The following is a 16,683-nucleotide window of genomic DNA, read 5'->3' as shown; positions in this document are numbered from 1 at the left end:
TGTGCAGGAGAATAAGGATGGAAGGCAAGAAAGACAAAAGAAACCTGGTGTTGATAATACAACAGGCAATGGAGTGGTCTGGCTTTCCTTTCCTCACGGGCGATTTGCTTTGTGCACTCCTCGCAGTGCTGCACCAGAGCAGAGACTGTACAGAGCAGAGTTAACAACTCCAAGCGTACATACACTTGTGCTCTTGTTTGTGATGTTCAGGAATTCATTCCAGGCTCATCAGTCCATAGATAATTCTGACCATAAATGCATTAATTTCCAGTAATTTATTAGTAATGTAAGCTGAATTAAGTTAAATGACTTTTCTAAAAAGGAAGCAGTCTTGCCTCCCGTATAAGTAGCTAATGAGCCCCAAACTACTGTCTCCCCCGTCGCACACCCGGAGCAGCCTCAGGTGAGCATGCAGCCAGGCAGGCAGACACAGCGGAACGAGGACCAGGGGCTCCAGGGACTGGAATTGCTCCCTAGAGCCATTCCGGTCTCTTCTGTAATTAACGTGACCGCTAAACAATTTTTGAAAAAAATTATGAAAATAAATGACAAAGTTGTTGTGCATGCCAAGTAGACTATTTTTAAGCTTCAACATCTTGAGCCATTTCAGAGTTCCCACCGAAAAACGCAAAAAGCAATTAGCCAAGTACACAAGGGAAGTTGTGGGGACAGTTTCCCAGGGATTCAGCTGTTGTTTAAGTTGAATCTTCAGCAGACAACCCCAGCAAGCATCCAGGAAGAGCAGTCTGGAAGCTCAGGGAGGTGACTGTTGCTGCTACTGTAATTTCCTAACCCAGAGGGCTGGGAATGGAAATAAGATTTAAAATGCAAGTAAAGCTTTCAGTCCAGCAACTTCTACCAGTAGCACATACAAGCTAGAGTGACGACATCTTGTAGTGTATGTTTCTTACAACTAAGTTTGAATTTGTTTCATTTGCAACAGGAATAAAAATTATAACTATTCAATAATAAAAAAAAGTATCAATCAGGTATTTGAAAAAGCTCCTAAATGTAAAGGTTTGTGTGACTCTGAACTACAATCATGGTTATTTGGCAGTGGTTTTATAAACAGAATTATAACATTCAGTATTTTTAAGAAAATTCACCAGTAAAAGCCTGCTAAGTAGTCATTTCTGACCCACAAACTGCATCAATCAACTGCCACCTTTACAGCATCCTCATCACAACAAATAAATCCCCACAACAGGACACTACTGTCATGCAGGCACGCTCAAGAAAAAAGATTAGGTTTTATAAAGGCTTCGGACATATATCCCTGAGCAGGATACCACGTCCTGCTGCTGCTGCCCTGCCCGCACCTCGGCGGCCAGCTGCCCTGCCGTGCCGTGCCATGCCATGCCATGCCGTGCCGTGCCGTGCCGCCCCACATCCCAAGAAGTGGCTGAATGCAGATCCGCACCCCTTAGATAGAGGACCCTCGCTGGGCTGCAACACCGAGACTTAGGAACCGCAGAGAGCACAGAAACGCCCTGCTGTCACGTCCCGCCAACGCCTGCTAATGGAAGCAGGCGCATAACTGGGTATTTAACTCCAGGCCAGCAGCAGATTTCTCAGCTTAAGTTCCCTAAAAGGGCCAACCTGCTCCTTTTCACGTGAAGTGGTCCTCTGAATAATTCTTTTTGAAGCGCCAAAGCCATAGGTAAATTTTTCCATCTGTCACTGTGAGCCTATAAATACTCCCACACTATGAGAAATGGTTTTTGTTTCTTTCTCCGGGCAGTGCAGTCAGAACCTTAACTCACAAACAAGAGGCTGCACGAACAGAAAGGCTGCGTTAGATTTCGCAGTTGTACGTCAAAGCCAGCCCCACGTAAACAAGCAGCTGATTTCCGCATGTATTTTGTTTATGCTTTCAAGACACACACGGGCCTCCCCTACACCCCGAAGAAGTGTCACCACCCATCAAACCTCACAACTCCACCAGCCAGACCACGCATCAGCTGCAGTCGGTGTGCGTTAGCAAGCAAGGGGGGTTACTTGTGGCACCTGTGCCGTGCTTGAAGTTATACCGTGTTTGTGAGCTATAACACAGCAGTGTACAGATTGAAATGAAGATGCATACACTAAAATGGAAGTATCTTTTCACTGACTGGGAAAAAAACAGCTCATGGATCCTGCTACTTGATCATTACATACAGCCCCCTTTAAGGTACTAAACCAAATGGAAGCCTACATCGTTATCAATAAAGTGAGGCGACACGGGATGAAACCAAACAAGCAAATACTCAAAGTCTCATCCCTTGTAGCTTTCTCAGTTTAAATTGATCACAATCTCTCTTTGTGGAGATTTAATAAACCGTAATACTCATCAATATATGAGACAGTAATACAGCAACACCCATCTCGTGCCAGGGAGTGCTAACGCATCAGTTTACCTGCATTTTTTGCACGATGAAGTCACAAGCAGAATGTCTGCACACAAGTATTTGTTCACCTTGAATGGTAACTAACCAGGAACATCGCAATTTCCCAACCTCCTCCATATGAATTACTAAGGAAAGTAGCTGAGGTGTCCAGCCAAATCATTTTAGCTGGTCAGAACAAAGGCCTCAGCACACAGAATTGCAAACCGCTTTTTTCTCCTTAAAACACAGAAAGAAATAAAAGCATCCCCCTTAACTGTGAACGGGCACCTCCTCAGCCATGGCTCTTCTTAGGCAGTAAGAAATTTTGAGCAGAAGATTTTCTACCCTGGAATTCAGAATAAAGGTAAGACTTGTAGTGTGATTTTACGATGTTAGTCAAGTGACAGGATGTGTTGTGTGTCCCAACCGCTTTCGCATGGTTAACATATAAAGTCTGCTTGCCTCGCTGGAGTTAATGCCGGATGATGACCGGACACCTTAGCTGATATGTTCTGGCATCCTCCAGGACTACAGCTGCACATTTACATATGCAATGACCTAGATTTGCATTTGCTACCATAACCTATCAGACCTAATTAAAGTAATGGAGCTTTCATACAGGCTAGATGTTTGACTGCAGTATAAGCCAGAGAGCGTGCCCAGGTTCGACCAAACCCTATCAGAAAGCTCCCTATTGAACGGGGCAGTCCACTTTCCCACACGTCTGCTTAAAATTAATCTTCTCTTGTGCTTTTTTGTACTTAAATGTAAGCAGGTAACTCCTACAAATAATGTCACACATTTAGCGCACCTAAGAAATATCAACCTCCTCAGAATAGCATCCCTGTAGACTGGCCTTAAATGTGTGTCACTGGTGTCATGACTTATGTCAGTGAAGTGTTTCTGTCTGTATGAACATAGGAGAACGAAGCAAACATCTCTGCAGGGCAAGCTTCAAGGTCCAGGATGGAGCTTACAGGAAGAAAAAAAAAAAAAAAAAAGAAGAAATAGGAGGGGAAAAAAATGCGAATCACTAGAAGTCTGAAGACATTTGGACAACTTGGCTATCTGCAAACTTTGGTTCACAGGGCAGCTGTAGGAAAGGGACAGTCTGCGAACAGCTCATTTTGAGACAAAGGCTGTTCTCTATCCACACAATGAAGTCTCATTCTTCTAGTACTCTATTAAAAAAAAAAAAGCCAAAGATTAAAGTCAATTAATTCCTCATTCAAATAAAGAGGCTATTCATTTTTCAGAAGAAACAGAGATTATTCCAAGAGCAAGCTATTCTGGACAACATCTTTGGCATATGTGTCCTCTTTTAGATGTAATCATTGATGCAAAAGCAAAAATTTCAAAGCTCGCAGAAGTATGTGGCAACGGCCTTCTGCAAAATACTTAAGGGAGAAGTTTACCAGAACTTTCAGCCTGAAAATTTGAGATTTTATGAGGTTCTGCAAAACAGAATCAGCAAGGTTTTGTAATATAAAAAACAAAACAAAACAATGCAATAAAAAGTTATTTTATCTTGCATGCCCTTGAGTAGATACACTGCAATGATAAGAAATTAATTAAAGCTGAATAGGAGTCTCTACATACCAAATTATAAAGCAACACAAGCAATTGCAGAGAATGACAGTACTAAAAAAATTCCTTGCTATATACTTGCTGTTTGCTGATAGGTTGTAGTTTCCACTCGTGCTTCCACATTTTCAGGGATGTCTGTTACAGTGCCACCAAAGAAATATCCTGAACTGTTCTCCTGGCTGAGCGACTTGTTCCTCTTTAAGGAAAAGTGTCTCCAATATACTGATGCTCAGCAGCTTATTTGGCACTCTCCATTCAATGGCACAGGGAGCAAGGGAAAGGCATAGCTCCTCTGCTCTTGTGAATGCGAGGCCAATAAATCTACTAATAAATAATCTCCAAATAATAAGGGGGAAGCCTGAGCAGTCCTGGAAGAACCGCCCCAGCAGCCCTTCCTGCAGCCGTTAGCCTGGTGTTTCAGGCAAAGGCCGACACTGAGCGGTGAGAGACTAAGAACAGAAAGGCCAGTAAAATACTGACCAGCCACAGAGCGATGCCTCTATGACTGCTTCTCCAGTGGTATGGGAAGACAAAAAACAAGCCTGAATAAGCCAAAAAATGGGACTGTTCACCGCTAATTAATGCTCAGGGTTTATACATTGTGCAATGTTGATTAATAATAAATTCAATCATTTTACTGCTGTCTGCTTGCCATGTGGGAAACCAGCACTGGTCATCAGTCTGCACAAGTGGCTACAAGGTTGCACGATGCTTAGATTATTTTTAATCAACCAAAAAATTGCTAAAGATTGGTTAACCAACAGTTAAAAAGTCACACACTACAATCTTTAGATACCAATAAAAGCATCTTCCTGTAGAGCCATGAAATGAAATATTCTTCAGAAGAGTAAAAACATACTCGCCCAATTAATTTTCTGAAATCTCATTAAAAAATTTAGCCTGACTAAGTCATACACTTCTGACCTGAATTTTAATTATCTTCACGCTGGATATAAGTTTTTTTTTCTGATATTTGCAATGCATCATTAATTTTAAAGCAACTGTTTCCTTGCTTCTAAAGTGCATACTTCATCTGAATGACATTTACCGTAAACTAATTTCACCTTTAAAAGACATCTGTGATAGTAGATGGAGAAGCTTCAGCCCCTACAGTTGAACACGTATACATTATAAGCAATGATTTACTATGAACATCATTGTTTCAAATCTTTTTATGATGTCCCAAATTGTACACCCATCTCCACTCAATGATGCTTACCTGAAAAGAATTTTGTATACTTTGAGGTTGGAATTCCAGTGTGGATTTATGAGAACACTTAGAACAGATTGATTAAAAAAAAAAAAAAAGAACTTCTGGGCTCACCAGAGACGAGGAAACTTTTAAAAGATGGATTATCCTTCAAACAGGTAGTCAAGTAATTATTGAAGAATACATCAGGTTTTTCATTTTGCGGCTTCAAAACTAGACTACACCGTCTTTGTAAGATATCCTTAACCTGAACTGTTACCTAGAATTTAAAGTTTGCTGAAGAACTTGGCTTGAATTTCAAAGTTTTAACATCTCTATCAGCAGATATCTGTACTAGTTTATGAAGAGGAAAGAGAGAAATACCAGCTTGAAAATAGCAGACCACATATTCACATCAACAAAGGAATTCATATTAACATAGAAATAAGCTAAGCACTTCAGAAAACAAACTGCAGTGTCTTTGCTGCTAGATGTTCAAATCTACTTTGAATTGGCAGACCGAAACGAAACTGCCATGAGCAGCTCCACTGCTAAGATGTGCAAGTATACCAGAGGAATGTTTAAAAGCGAGTTATTCAGTTTATATCGTATGAAAACCACATAAAAATTACAGCTCTGTATTTCATGTCACTGTTTTATTCCTCAATAACTTTCCCTTCTTATTGCTATAAACACCAAGTAACTCTGAGATGTCAGTGACTGACACTTTCTCTCAGGAGCATTACCAGAATGTGCTGTGTGCCTTGCTGACGAACTTCTTCGGGTCAGGTAGCCAGAAACTAAACCGTGATTTTATGTTCACTTACTCTAATTAGAAAACTTCTAAATAGGAAGCACTGCTCAGAACTATCTTCTTCTTACTAAGCTACAGTAGCTAAAGACAGGAAGAAGAGTCTGATACCCTCACTCATAGCTCTACTAACAAGTTACCTGACGTTAAGTAACTTCTTGTTGATACCTGTGAAATATCAGTAACACCTCTGTCAGCATGGAAAAATGCTTTAGGAAGCCGTGCAATTACAGGAAAAGCTTCTAGCAGAGGAGCAGGCGCTTGCATTGGTCTCTGTGGGGGAAAGGGGCTGGCAGGAGGAGCGGGCCCTGCCGTACCGAAACCCCTCCCCACCTGCGGCAAACACCCAGGCTCCGTCTCTTCTGCCTTCATCCCCGCCATGCATGGCACTTCTTGTAAGGCAACTGGTCAAATTTTCCTTTCCAAACCCTTCTCTCATCCACACGCTATTATATAGCATGCCTGCACTGCTTACACCTTCAGAAGAAAAAAAAATGATGTAATCTCAGATTCTTCCAGGTAAAACGTACCAGGAAATTAAAAATTATATATAATTATGTTCCTGCAAAATGGAAAATCAGAAATACGTAATAAGCAATCGTATCATGTCATCAGTGTAAGGTGGCCTGCCCTCTGAATACTACAATTTTCTGTTAATTTCTAAACTGCATTTGCTGAGCAGAGGCGTTTTTCTGGTAGATCGCATATTTTGTTATCTGTTATTCAGCCTTTCCCTCTCCCCTTTTTATCTTAAAAAAGGGGGGAAAAAAAAACACAAAGAAAACCTTCCTGCAATCCTAATTCCAGACTAGATCATTCTCAGAGCAGTTAATATACTTAGAGACCTCCATTAACACAACTTGGGTATTAGCAGAGTGGAGGGGAGGTTTCACTAACAATGACCATACAGCAAAACGAGCCCACTCAGCATCAGCAGAACAGCAGAACATAGATTATTAGCTACTAATTACACTTAACTATGTCATTACAAATTCTAACATGTGCTCCAAGATGCCATGAATGTATCTGCTGCGCAGGAACACTTCCTAATCTTGTTCATGAAATAATTACAGGGGCTCTATCCTGCCAAATGAGGCAGTAATTAACCCTAATTGCTCAAAATGCAACTGGCTAATTCTAGGAGATTAATCAAGGGGATTCAATTATTATTAAATGACTTAATATGACAAATTGCTACATTAGGAGAGGGGAGCTCTGCTCCATACAATGTATTTTCCAAGTAGTGCTGTGTAAGATACATTCATTGCCATACTATCTGTGTAGGCAACTCGTTGTTTTTGCAAACCCTATACTGGGTTTTGATACCGCCGTCCTAATGACCATTTCTTGCTCAAGAAACCTTGAGCATCGCTGGCCTGCACAGCTGGAACAACAAATTAACACCCACGTGCCCTCCCCACGGCAGTGTTACGCCACAGTTCCAATATTCTTCTTTCTGACAGCTTTTCCATGGTGCTTTTTATTCACTTTTCAAAATACATACTACTAAAACTCATCTGGTCTGAAAAACAGCAAAACAGTCTGAAAAATTCAAGCTTTCAGAATTCACGAAACACAAATTTCATGATTACAGTGAAGGTCTCGCTGTTATTTTATTACAGGTCTAACCTTGTTTTAACCCACTGCTTCAAAAGGGTTGGAAGGGGAAGGGAGAGGAACCACCACAGTGTAAGTTGATGACAGTACGGACAAAATATACTATGGTAGAAATCTTCCAGAAACCCTCAGGAAATGAAGTCAGAGAGTCTACAGTTTCATGTAGGATGAACTTTCTTGTATTTTGTAACTCTCTCTTTAGCATTTACTATTAATCTATACAAGGAAATAAAATACATTTATTCACTTACATTCAAACAACTGCCTTTTCTTCAAAGAATCACAGAGAACAGAAAGCCAACATAGTCCACGTTTTTATAAGATGTTTTAAAAATACTTGATTTAAGTGAAATTTAAAGTATTTCCTTTGTCTCTTATCATCATAAAAAATCGGATTCAGGAAACTCTGCCTGGCTGGCAAAATCCCAAACTGGATATACCCTGGAACTGCCATAACTGTGCTATAAACAAAGGAAAAGGGAAAAAAATCGCTAAGAACTCCCCATGCTTCATAAAAGGCAGGGACGAAAAGCAAAGGAGGGCCGAAGAGAGCGCGCTTACCTGAGGGTCATGCTGGTAGTCCTGGCCCGGCAGCTTGCAGAGCGCGCTGTTCTGGTCCCCCAGGTGGTGCGGGTGGTTGTGCTGCCCCTCCATGGTACCATGCCAAACCCTGCCTCACTCCGCGGGAGCTGCGAGCAACGCGAGAGAGAGAGAAGGCTCGTCAGTGCCAATCCAACACGGAAAGCAAAAACTCTTCCTAGGGGTGTGCCCGTACGCGGCTGTGCAGCAAGGCAGCAAGAACTGATTCCGCCCCCTTCTTCCCCCCTCCGATGGGCTATGCGTGTCACCGGAACGCAGCGGACCCAACCCTGCCACCCGGCAGCGCCCCGCGGGACCTTCGCCGGCCGCTGACGCACCCGCACGCCGGCACGGCCGCGCGAGCACGCAGCGACAGGTCACGCTTACGCCCGTGGTCCTGAGGTAACAGAACAAAAACACCTCGATGACAAACATTACGGGTATGTTTTCACACTAAGAAAAACAGCAGAAAAGGGGTTTATTCGCTCAGTGGCACGTTATCTACAAAAAAAAGCATTACTTTTCTCAACTCCGGTACCAAGGCTAACGGCGGGGAGTGTCGCTTCCTCTGGAGCTGCTGAGCGAGACGATCCCCGCAGCACCAGGCACGCGGGGGACGACTGCAGGAAGGCCAGCACGTTCTCCGTTCGCAAAACAAAAACGAACACCAGCGACGCTCACGCCCCGCCGCGATTCCTTGGCTTTAAGGCATTTCCAAACAGACCCTGCCTTGCCTGCTTTTAAAGCATTCAAGGCTCTATGGAAATCTGAGGCACGTGCAATCAACGAGGCCATACAACACAAAGAAAGGCATGCTTCTCCCCAGGTCACGTTTGTTAAGTTCTGGTTTAGGGTCTACATCTTCTGATCTTCCACAATACTTTACATCGTACAACCAACGTGAACCCAACTTTCCGCGCATTCTTCCAGAGATGGTAATAAATAATTCACACAGAGAAAGACCAAAACATCCAGAGAAAGACCAAAACATCCTTTGTGATTCTTACATACTTGTTAAACTTGGAGTGATAGTTCTTCATCTATTTTATTACACAGTCAAGTGAGAGCTGTGAAAGCTAACAAACCCTAATTGATTTGCAAAAACAAAAACTATGCCCAGATTCTACTCAAAACCAGACAATGCTTCATGCAAGCTTGCACTCCATAAACCCATGTCTGAAATTGTGAAAAGGTCACTGACAAGCACCTACAAGGTTCTAGCTCTCCACTAGACCCATTCGCAGCACAGAACACCAAAGCTGGTACATTGCTTTGGACAGGGACAACCTAAAAGCAGCACGACTTTACCCGTGCTCCCTCTCCCCTATCTCAGATTAAAGCCCTTTTCATGCAGCCACAGGAAGCCGTAGCTACGAAAACATTAAATTCAACCAGTTCAAAGTATTAGTTATCCTAGGAGCAAACAAGCAAACAAGGGACAATTCCACAAATGACTTTTTCTAGCTTGACCTGCAGCAATTACTGAGCACAACTGTCCAGCAGAATTTCCTACAAAAATTGCAGAAATTAAAGGCTGCAGAAAAGAATCTAGCAACAAATACCAGATAGAGAGCTCAAGGTAAGCTTGCGAACAGTGATGGTGACTTTTGTTTTTGCCATGACCCTTCATTTTTACTCCAAAATCATCCTGCACCTTATAGAGACCACTTCAGTCTCCTCTCCCTTTTTTAAGCACAAAGATCTCATTTGGGAAGTTCAGAGCCACAACACAAATAGAAATTTAACCTTCATTTATGCTGCTGGTAGCACAGCTGGTGAAGAGCTGTGAAATCCAGCACCTGTAACATGAAACTTCCAGCCATCACATCTCGCATCTACATTGAACCCAATTATTTCACAGTATGACAAGATTAGGTTTATTCTGAGCCATATAAAACCAAGCAAAACCCTGTGGGTAACAGGAAGGAAGAAGAGAAACAAGCACTTGGATGAGGGTGTTCAAAAAGCTAGAATCAACCCCAGCACACACCAACGGGAAGCACTCTGAAGGGTGGCAGCCAGGTTTTGTTGCTGTTTCAGAAGCAAAAAAATAAAGAAATAAACAAAGAGAGAAAATCAAAAAGAAGAAAGTTGAAATTCCCATGACGGTGGAATGAGGCGAAGGAATTTATTCCCCAACCCGGACAGAGCAGGCTCCTCGTTACTGCAGCAGGCTGTGGGACGTGTGAGACCCCCACCAAGCCCAGCACGGGGCAGCACAGGTAGGGCTGACCCCGCAGCACCGCGCCACGTGCCCGCGCTCCCCCTGGCCCGGGGGCTGCTGCCCCTCAGCGCCGCCCCTCGCCCCAGCCCCGGAGAGCCGAGTCCCTCCTGGCTCAGCACCACCTCGATGGGCAGCGCTGCTCCTCGAAAACTGAACCCGAACCTGACCCAACAGTGGTGCCACGTCCGAGCCAGGCTCGGGGACACATCCTGGCTGTTTTACACTCCGAAAGCGTCCCCTAAATCGCTGGCACTGCACTGCTACACAGTGCGTGGTCTGGGGTCAGGATCCGGCCCTGGGAGCAAAGCCAGTCCACAGCAATGAGACCAGAGCGTACACAGAACACGCACAACGAACACGTTGATGTCCCTTCCCCTCCAAAGGATGTAAACGGGCTTTTTGGCTTGCTAAACAACATTTTTCACAGCTGGTTATTCATTACCCGTACACGCTCTAGGTAAGACCTGCTTTCAGAATTGCAGTGCCGCTGTCCTTAATGGTGACGAGAGGCGTAATGGTGACAAGGCGAGATTTAGTGGCCAACACAAGCGTTTTCAGAAACTTGTTTCAGGAGTTTTGGCAAGTACTCACTCAGTGAAAGAGCACAACCTGATCTCATTAGTGTATTAATAGTGCATGCCTGGCATTTGAGCAATGACTAATTCTTAATTTAAAATGCAAAGGTATTTTAAATATTTGGGGGGTGTGCGGGGGGAGAGAGAAAATATGATGCAGAAGAATTTCTATTGCAAGTTGTGCTTGGTTCTTCTAACAGTTGTCGGTGAAGTGGGCTTTTAGCTCCGGCAGGCCTTTCCAACGCCAGCTACCACAACGTGAGCACACGGCGCTGGGGAGGAATTCGAGAAAGGCTCCTCCTGGTCCTTAAGCGTACAAATGCTCACTCTAACAAGCACTCACTAGGAAAGAGGTGAAAGCGGGGATAGCTACCGCATACGAAGAGACAAATGCAAGGGTTGCTCTTAGTAAAAGATGTTTTTCCAAGTCAGTGTAATGAAGCTCCAGTGGAAGAAAAACCAAGGCCACGCTGGATGGGGCTCTGAGCAACCCGACTTAGTGGGAGGTGTCCCTGCCCGCGGCAGGGGCTGGAACCGGTGGCCTTTAAGGTCCCTTCCAGCCCAAACCCTGCTATGGTTGTGTGAAGAAAGATAATCACTACTAGCGTGACACAGTTTGATTTTAACATTCCTCCCATTTCAGGTATCTGTAGATTTAGAAGGAACAATGATGAACATTTAAAAAGGAAAAACAGGTCTCTCCATACCAACATTAAATTCTCCTATGAAATTCCTACCTTATATTATACTGACAGAACTATTATTTTATTATTCATTATTTTAAGAAAAGTCATTCACTAAAGGGAGAAAACAACACTTTATTTATTTATTTATTTATTTATTTTTACTAAATCCACAGGCACAGAGGAAACGCTGCTATGGAGCACAGGCTCTGACAGCCGCCCCTTTCACCACTCATCTCCCAAGGAATTCGGGAATTTCACATTTGCAGCCTCAAGATAAAAAGGCACGTCCGTGCAGTGCACGTGAAGTACCTGTAGTCTAACTCTGATCAAACATCTTACCTACTGCCTCCTGCCTCAGGACAGGAACAGAGCCCACAGAGAAGAGGCAGTGAGCGCTGAACATGAGAACCGCAGTCATCTGATCACACACAAATCTGGGGCGTTCCGGGGAGAACCGAAGCTTTTCGGCTGCCACAGGGAAGCTCACGGCAGGACTGCTTACCGCGACAACGGGAAGGCAACCAGCAGCTCAGAACAGCCCGGCCGCCACGAGCACGTACGAGAATTTATTGGGCGGCGTGTTTGGGTTCGGTCACTGTTTGTTTAAAGTGCTACAGCTGGAAGCGAAGGAAGAGGCAAGAACCAAATATCAGCTTTGAAAAGAGATACGCAGGGCTCACATGACAGCCGCCCGCAGCCCGCTGACACCTACGGGACAGCGTGTCCTGCCCCGGGCTGTCAGCTCAGCTATTCTGGGCTGCTGGCAAACACGGCATAGGTAGGCTGGGGGATCCTCGCGAGAGGCCCTGCAGGCAGCAGCCAGGGACACAAAGGCCCTCTGCGATGTCCAAAAAGGTACTCGGGTTGTACAGTGGAACCCGACAAAATGCTGCCGGCTTTTTGGAGAGTCCCATAATTTGTGCATGAAATTATCTCATGGATTCCAACAATTAGCATGAAACACTTCCTTGTAACTAATGTAAGCATTTGCAGGAGATGTAGCGTACCAAAAGCCACACGTTCATTCCTTTGAAAAGGACTGGTCTTCTCAAAGTCATTCAAACGAGTTACAAACTCCCACCTTGTTCAGGCTGCACGGATCGGGCTGGCAGCACCTCCTGCGTGCTAACCACGCAGCAGCACCACATGCGTGTCGACCACAAGCAGTAAGGAGGCTGACCTACGTGACAGCTCAGCTTAGTTACTGCAAGGAATGCTTCCAGAACTGACGGTGATATTAACTGGTAATGAATTTTCCTTATTATTCTTTTAAGAGTTGGAAAGATGGGAAAAATTAAGAAGACTTTGGCCGCCCCTGCACTTGAAGAAAATTATTTCTTATACCTAGGTTTTGGGTTTCATGTGAGGTGGTTTATTCCTTTAATTAAAGTTCTTTACTAGGAGGCAGGGTCCAGCATTTTCACTGTTAGTTAACAGCAGGAACACTTGTCACACCTACACCGCTTCCACAAAACATGCAGCATTACCCCAGACTGGACACCAACATTAAAAATACAATTAAACTGAATGTACAGGAATAACCAGACTGCTTTTATGGCACGTGTGTCATTTTTGAAGTAGCGATCTTTAGCGACAGCTAATGCATCAGCACCTAGAACCAGTGGTCTCCACGTGTAGACCAAGAAGTTTCACCCTCCTGCCCCTCTTCAGTCTCAGAACTGCACGATGAGGGAGAAGATGAATCTACTATCCCGATCTGCTTTAGGATGTAATTTTACTAACAAGTGGAGTAACAAATTCATTTCACATACCACTTTCTAGCAGCAACATCATTGACACAATATAGCATCAACAAAAATAATCAAATAGGGAAGAGAACAGCTCCTCAGAACAAAAAACCAAGCAGTCACAACAACACTCCAGATTTGGTCTCACTTCCTCGTTATCAAATTCAGGGAGGAGCAGTTGCAGACAAATAATTGAGGGTTAGGGTGTTGTGGTTTTTTGTTGTTTTTCATTTGTTTGCTTTAAATCTGTTTAAAACAGCCAAAGACAACAGTAGGAAATAAGAAGTCTTTGAATAAGCTCTCTCAGCATTGGCACACTTTCACTTTACATTGTTCTAGTTCTGCACTTTCATTTCTCAAGTGACAGGCTTTTTATTATGCTTCCAAATTTCCAAGGAAGCTCTGCGGTGTCAAACAGTTTCAGACTGGGTCTTGACCATGACAGTAAATTAAAACATGTTTAAATTGCATGAAGCATCACATATCTTCCAGAAAGTGGATAAAAGAACTGGATCCTCACCTGCAAAAGGTATTACAAGAACAACCTAACAGCTTTTTGACATTACTATGAATACATGTATGAGATATTTAACTTGAGCAAGTCCCCAATAACACATACGCCTCAAAAATCTACATATACAAAAGCAAGGGTTATATATGATTCAGAAAATCTCTTGCAGCATTTTCCAGATTTTAATCAAAACTGAAACGATTACCTCTGTCTCCAAAAAAGCAATTGCCTGCTTTGGGAACTACACATTAAAATCAAATGATGGCAATTGGGCTTCCTGTCCTTGAGAGAGGAAGGGGTAAGTGGAGCAGATACCAATGCTGGTGCCTGAAAGCATGGGGAAAAGAATTCCCTGATGCTCTATTGATACAGCATTACTTCCAGGATATTCCAGCCAAGTCACGTTAAGGATATATCACAATTGTTTGGCATTTGGGGTCAATTTTAACTAGCCAGATAAACTCCAGATTGCTTGGCTTGGCTACCAACCAATGTAATAACTCATACAACAGCAAAAATGTCACCAGTTCAGGTGAGTTTCAAACACCAAAGCTTATGATCACACACTGCTTGTACCTGTGCCACCTTTATATTACAAGAGCAGAGGCAGGCTTACTTCCCTCTGCACCAAACACCAAAGCACCTTTATCACAGCAAAATCAGAAGAACTCTCATGAATACAGAATACACTGATAGCTACAGTTATTAAAGTATTGCTACTTAGCTGTACAATATAAAGCAAGGCATGTTGCCTTTGAAAATGCTTTTAACTTTCTCGTACAGAGCAGACACCACGGCAGCATATAGCCACACACAAAAAACGGCAGTTCCTATGTAACTGAATGTACTGCCTATGTAAATATTTGCAGAGATGTTAATGCTGAACGATTGTTCGCCTGCGCCACTGGGGAAAACAGTTTCTGAAAACAATGGAAGGAAGTGAAAGACTTCCAATTGAACCAGCGTCCTAAATAAATAGAGAAATATTTGAGAAAATGTACCTGAACTCGGCCTAGAGCTGCTTCGCCTCACCCAACAAGCTTTAAGTTGGGAGACATAAATTTTGAAACTAGTGCACCAAAAGCATTCCAGGTCCCAAGAAGTTTCACCTCATTTTCTTTTGGTTTGTACCTCAGCAGCTTTGCAGAAAAGTCAGCTGCTCTTCAGGAGCTCAGAAGAGATTTCGGAGTGGAGGGGAACACAACGAGGCCCACATGGGATGAGCGCTTCGCTCTCACAGCGTGACTTCAGGCGGGCCTACCGCTCCAGCCCTCTGCGCCACGGGGGTGGAAAGCGCTCCTCAGGGGAGCGAAGCAGACGTCAAACCAGGCCCAAGCACCCGTTGAGGCAGAAAGGCCCCAGGCAGCGAGGGGAGGCACCTCGGTGCGGTGGTCAGCACGGCTGCGCTCACCGGCCGGTGACAGGAGCCCGGCAGGTGGGGCTGCCCCGCGCTTCGGGTGAAGGCCCCTCCTGAGGCCGCTTCTGTAACGCGCCCTGCAACTCCCTCGTGCCGCCACAAAAACCACTCTGTGGAATGAACTATGGGGCTTGGGGCTTTCTACTCTTGCACCGCTTCCCACCCTGAAAGCGATGCAACCAGGTCTCCAGAGCCTCAGCGTTCCTGACTGTGAAATGGGGGCAGCTGTGCCCTTCCTGGACACGTTACTGTGCTGTTTGTACCTCTGACCTGCTCCAACGCCCTCAAATATCATGATATATGTACATATGTATGTATGTACGTGCTTTTCCACTCAGTTACTCTCTGCCTCTCACAACCTCCCCATCCCAAACCCCAGTGCAGCAGGAGGCAAGCCCCTCTATTTGGGTACCTTGTGTATAACAAAACAAAAAGGCAAGTCTTACATCGTTCCAGAAATCCACGGGTTGTTTAAACACAGCCAAGTGCATCTCTTAAACTACTGCCCAAACTCCCCCCTCTCAACGTACACAGAATACAGATTAACTGTGAACAAGAGCCGCCGCTGTGCCCAAGGCAGGCATGCTGCCGGTCAGCTGGCGACATCCGCAGCAGAGCCCAGCGTGGGATTCGCTCCCAAAAGGACGGAGCAAACTATTTTACAAAATAAACACAGCCGCATCAGTAACACTTTCTTCCTCTCTACTGCCCAATAATATTCTCTCTTGCTTGCTCGTAAAATAAATCTGTCAGGATACTATATGAGATTACCTATATATTTAAATGATGATCTTGGCTTATGATTACATTATCGCTCCGGTTCAGGGTACGTGCCGTGCAGAAGGCAGTCCAATCCTAGGAGAGTATTATTTTTGAGTGACTTTTATTGTCCATTATCTTACACCATTTCTGTCACAGCCGTGATGTCTGGTAGGAATAGTTCACAACAGAAATATCTCTGTCGTTAGTATTCTCATTGCAATTTAGGCAGATCAACCTTTAAATCTCATCCATCATACTGAAGAGCTTTGGCAAAGCAAGCGCAGTAATATATGCTTCCATGCAAAACCTAATTACAGGCTAGGTTAAAAAGCCTACCCCATCCCTTCTGCAGTGCAAGGTGACAGGGAGTCCTGAGCGTCCCCGGGTTTCTCACTCTCCCTTTTTGCTGGTGGAAGTGCACAACCCGTTCATTACAGCAGACTGATTCTGTCTGGCACATGACAAACTTACTTGAACCTAACAATTAAACTTCTGACAGTGTTTCCAAAAGCAGAGAGTATTTACTGTAAATGCTTGACAATTTTTTCCCCTCTCTGCTCATCTCTCTCAACAGTCACCTTATGATGACTGGAAATTACCATAAGCAAATA

The 16,683-nt window shown here is 44.1% G+C and overlaps 1 protein-coding gene across 2 annotated transcripts in view; it reads right to left on the bottom strand.

Moving 5' to 3' along the window:
* NEK6 (NIMA related kinase 6) overlaps positions 1-16,683 on the bottom strand; it is a 63,951-nt gene that overhangs the window by 31,194 nt on the left and 16,074 nt on the right. For both annotated transcript variants that reach the window (XM_083807028.1, XM_083807029.1), the window contains exon 2: positions 8,132-8,259. In XM_083807028.1, the coding sequence (XP_083663154.1) occupies positions 8,132-8,224 (93 nt within the window). In that variant the 5' untranslated portion in view covers positions 8,225-8,259. The remainder of the gene's footprint in view (positions 1-8,131; positions 8,260-16,683) is intronic.

The sequence above is a fragment of the Anser anser genome (genome assembly GCF_964211835.1).
Source record: "Anser anser genome assembly, chromosome: 21".
NCBI classification, from domain to species: domain Eukaryota; kingdom Metazoa; phylum Chordata; class Aves; order Anseriformes; family Anatidae; genus Anser; species Anser anser.
Note: the sequence above shows the minus strand (reverse complement) of the source record. Positions and strands in the feature narration are given on the sequence as shown.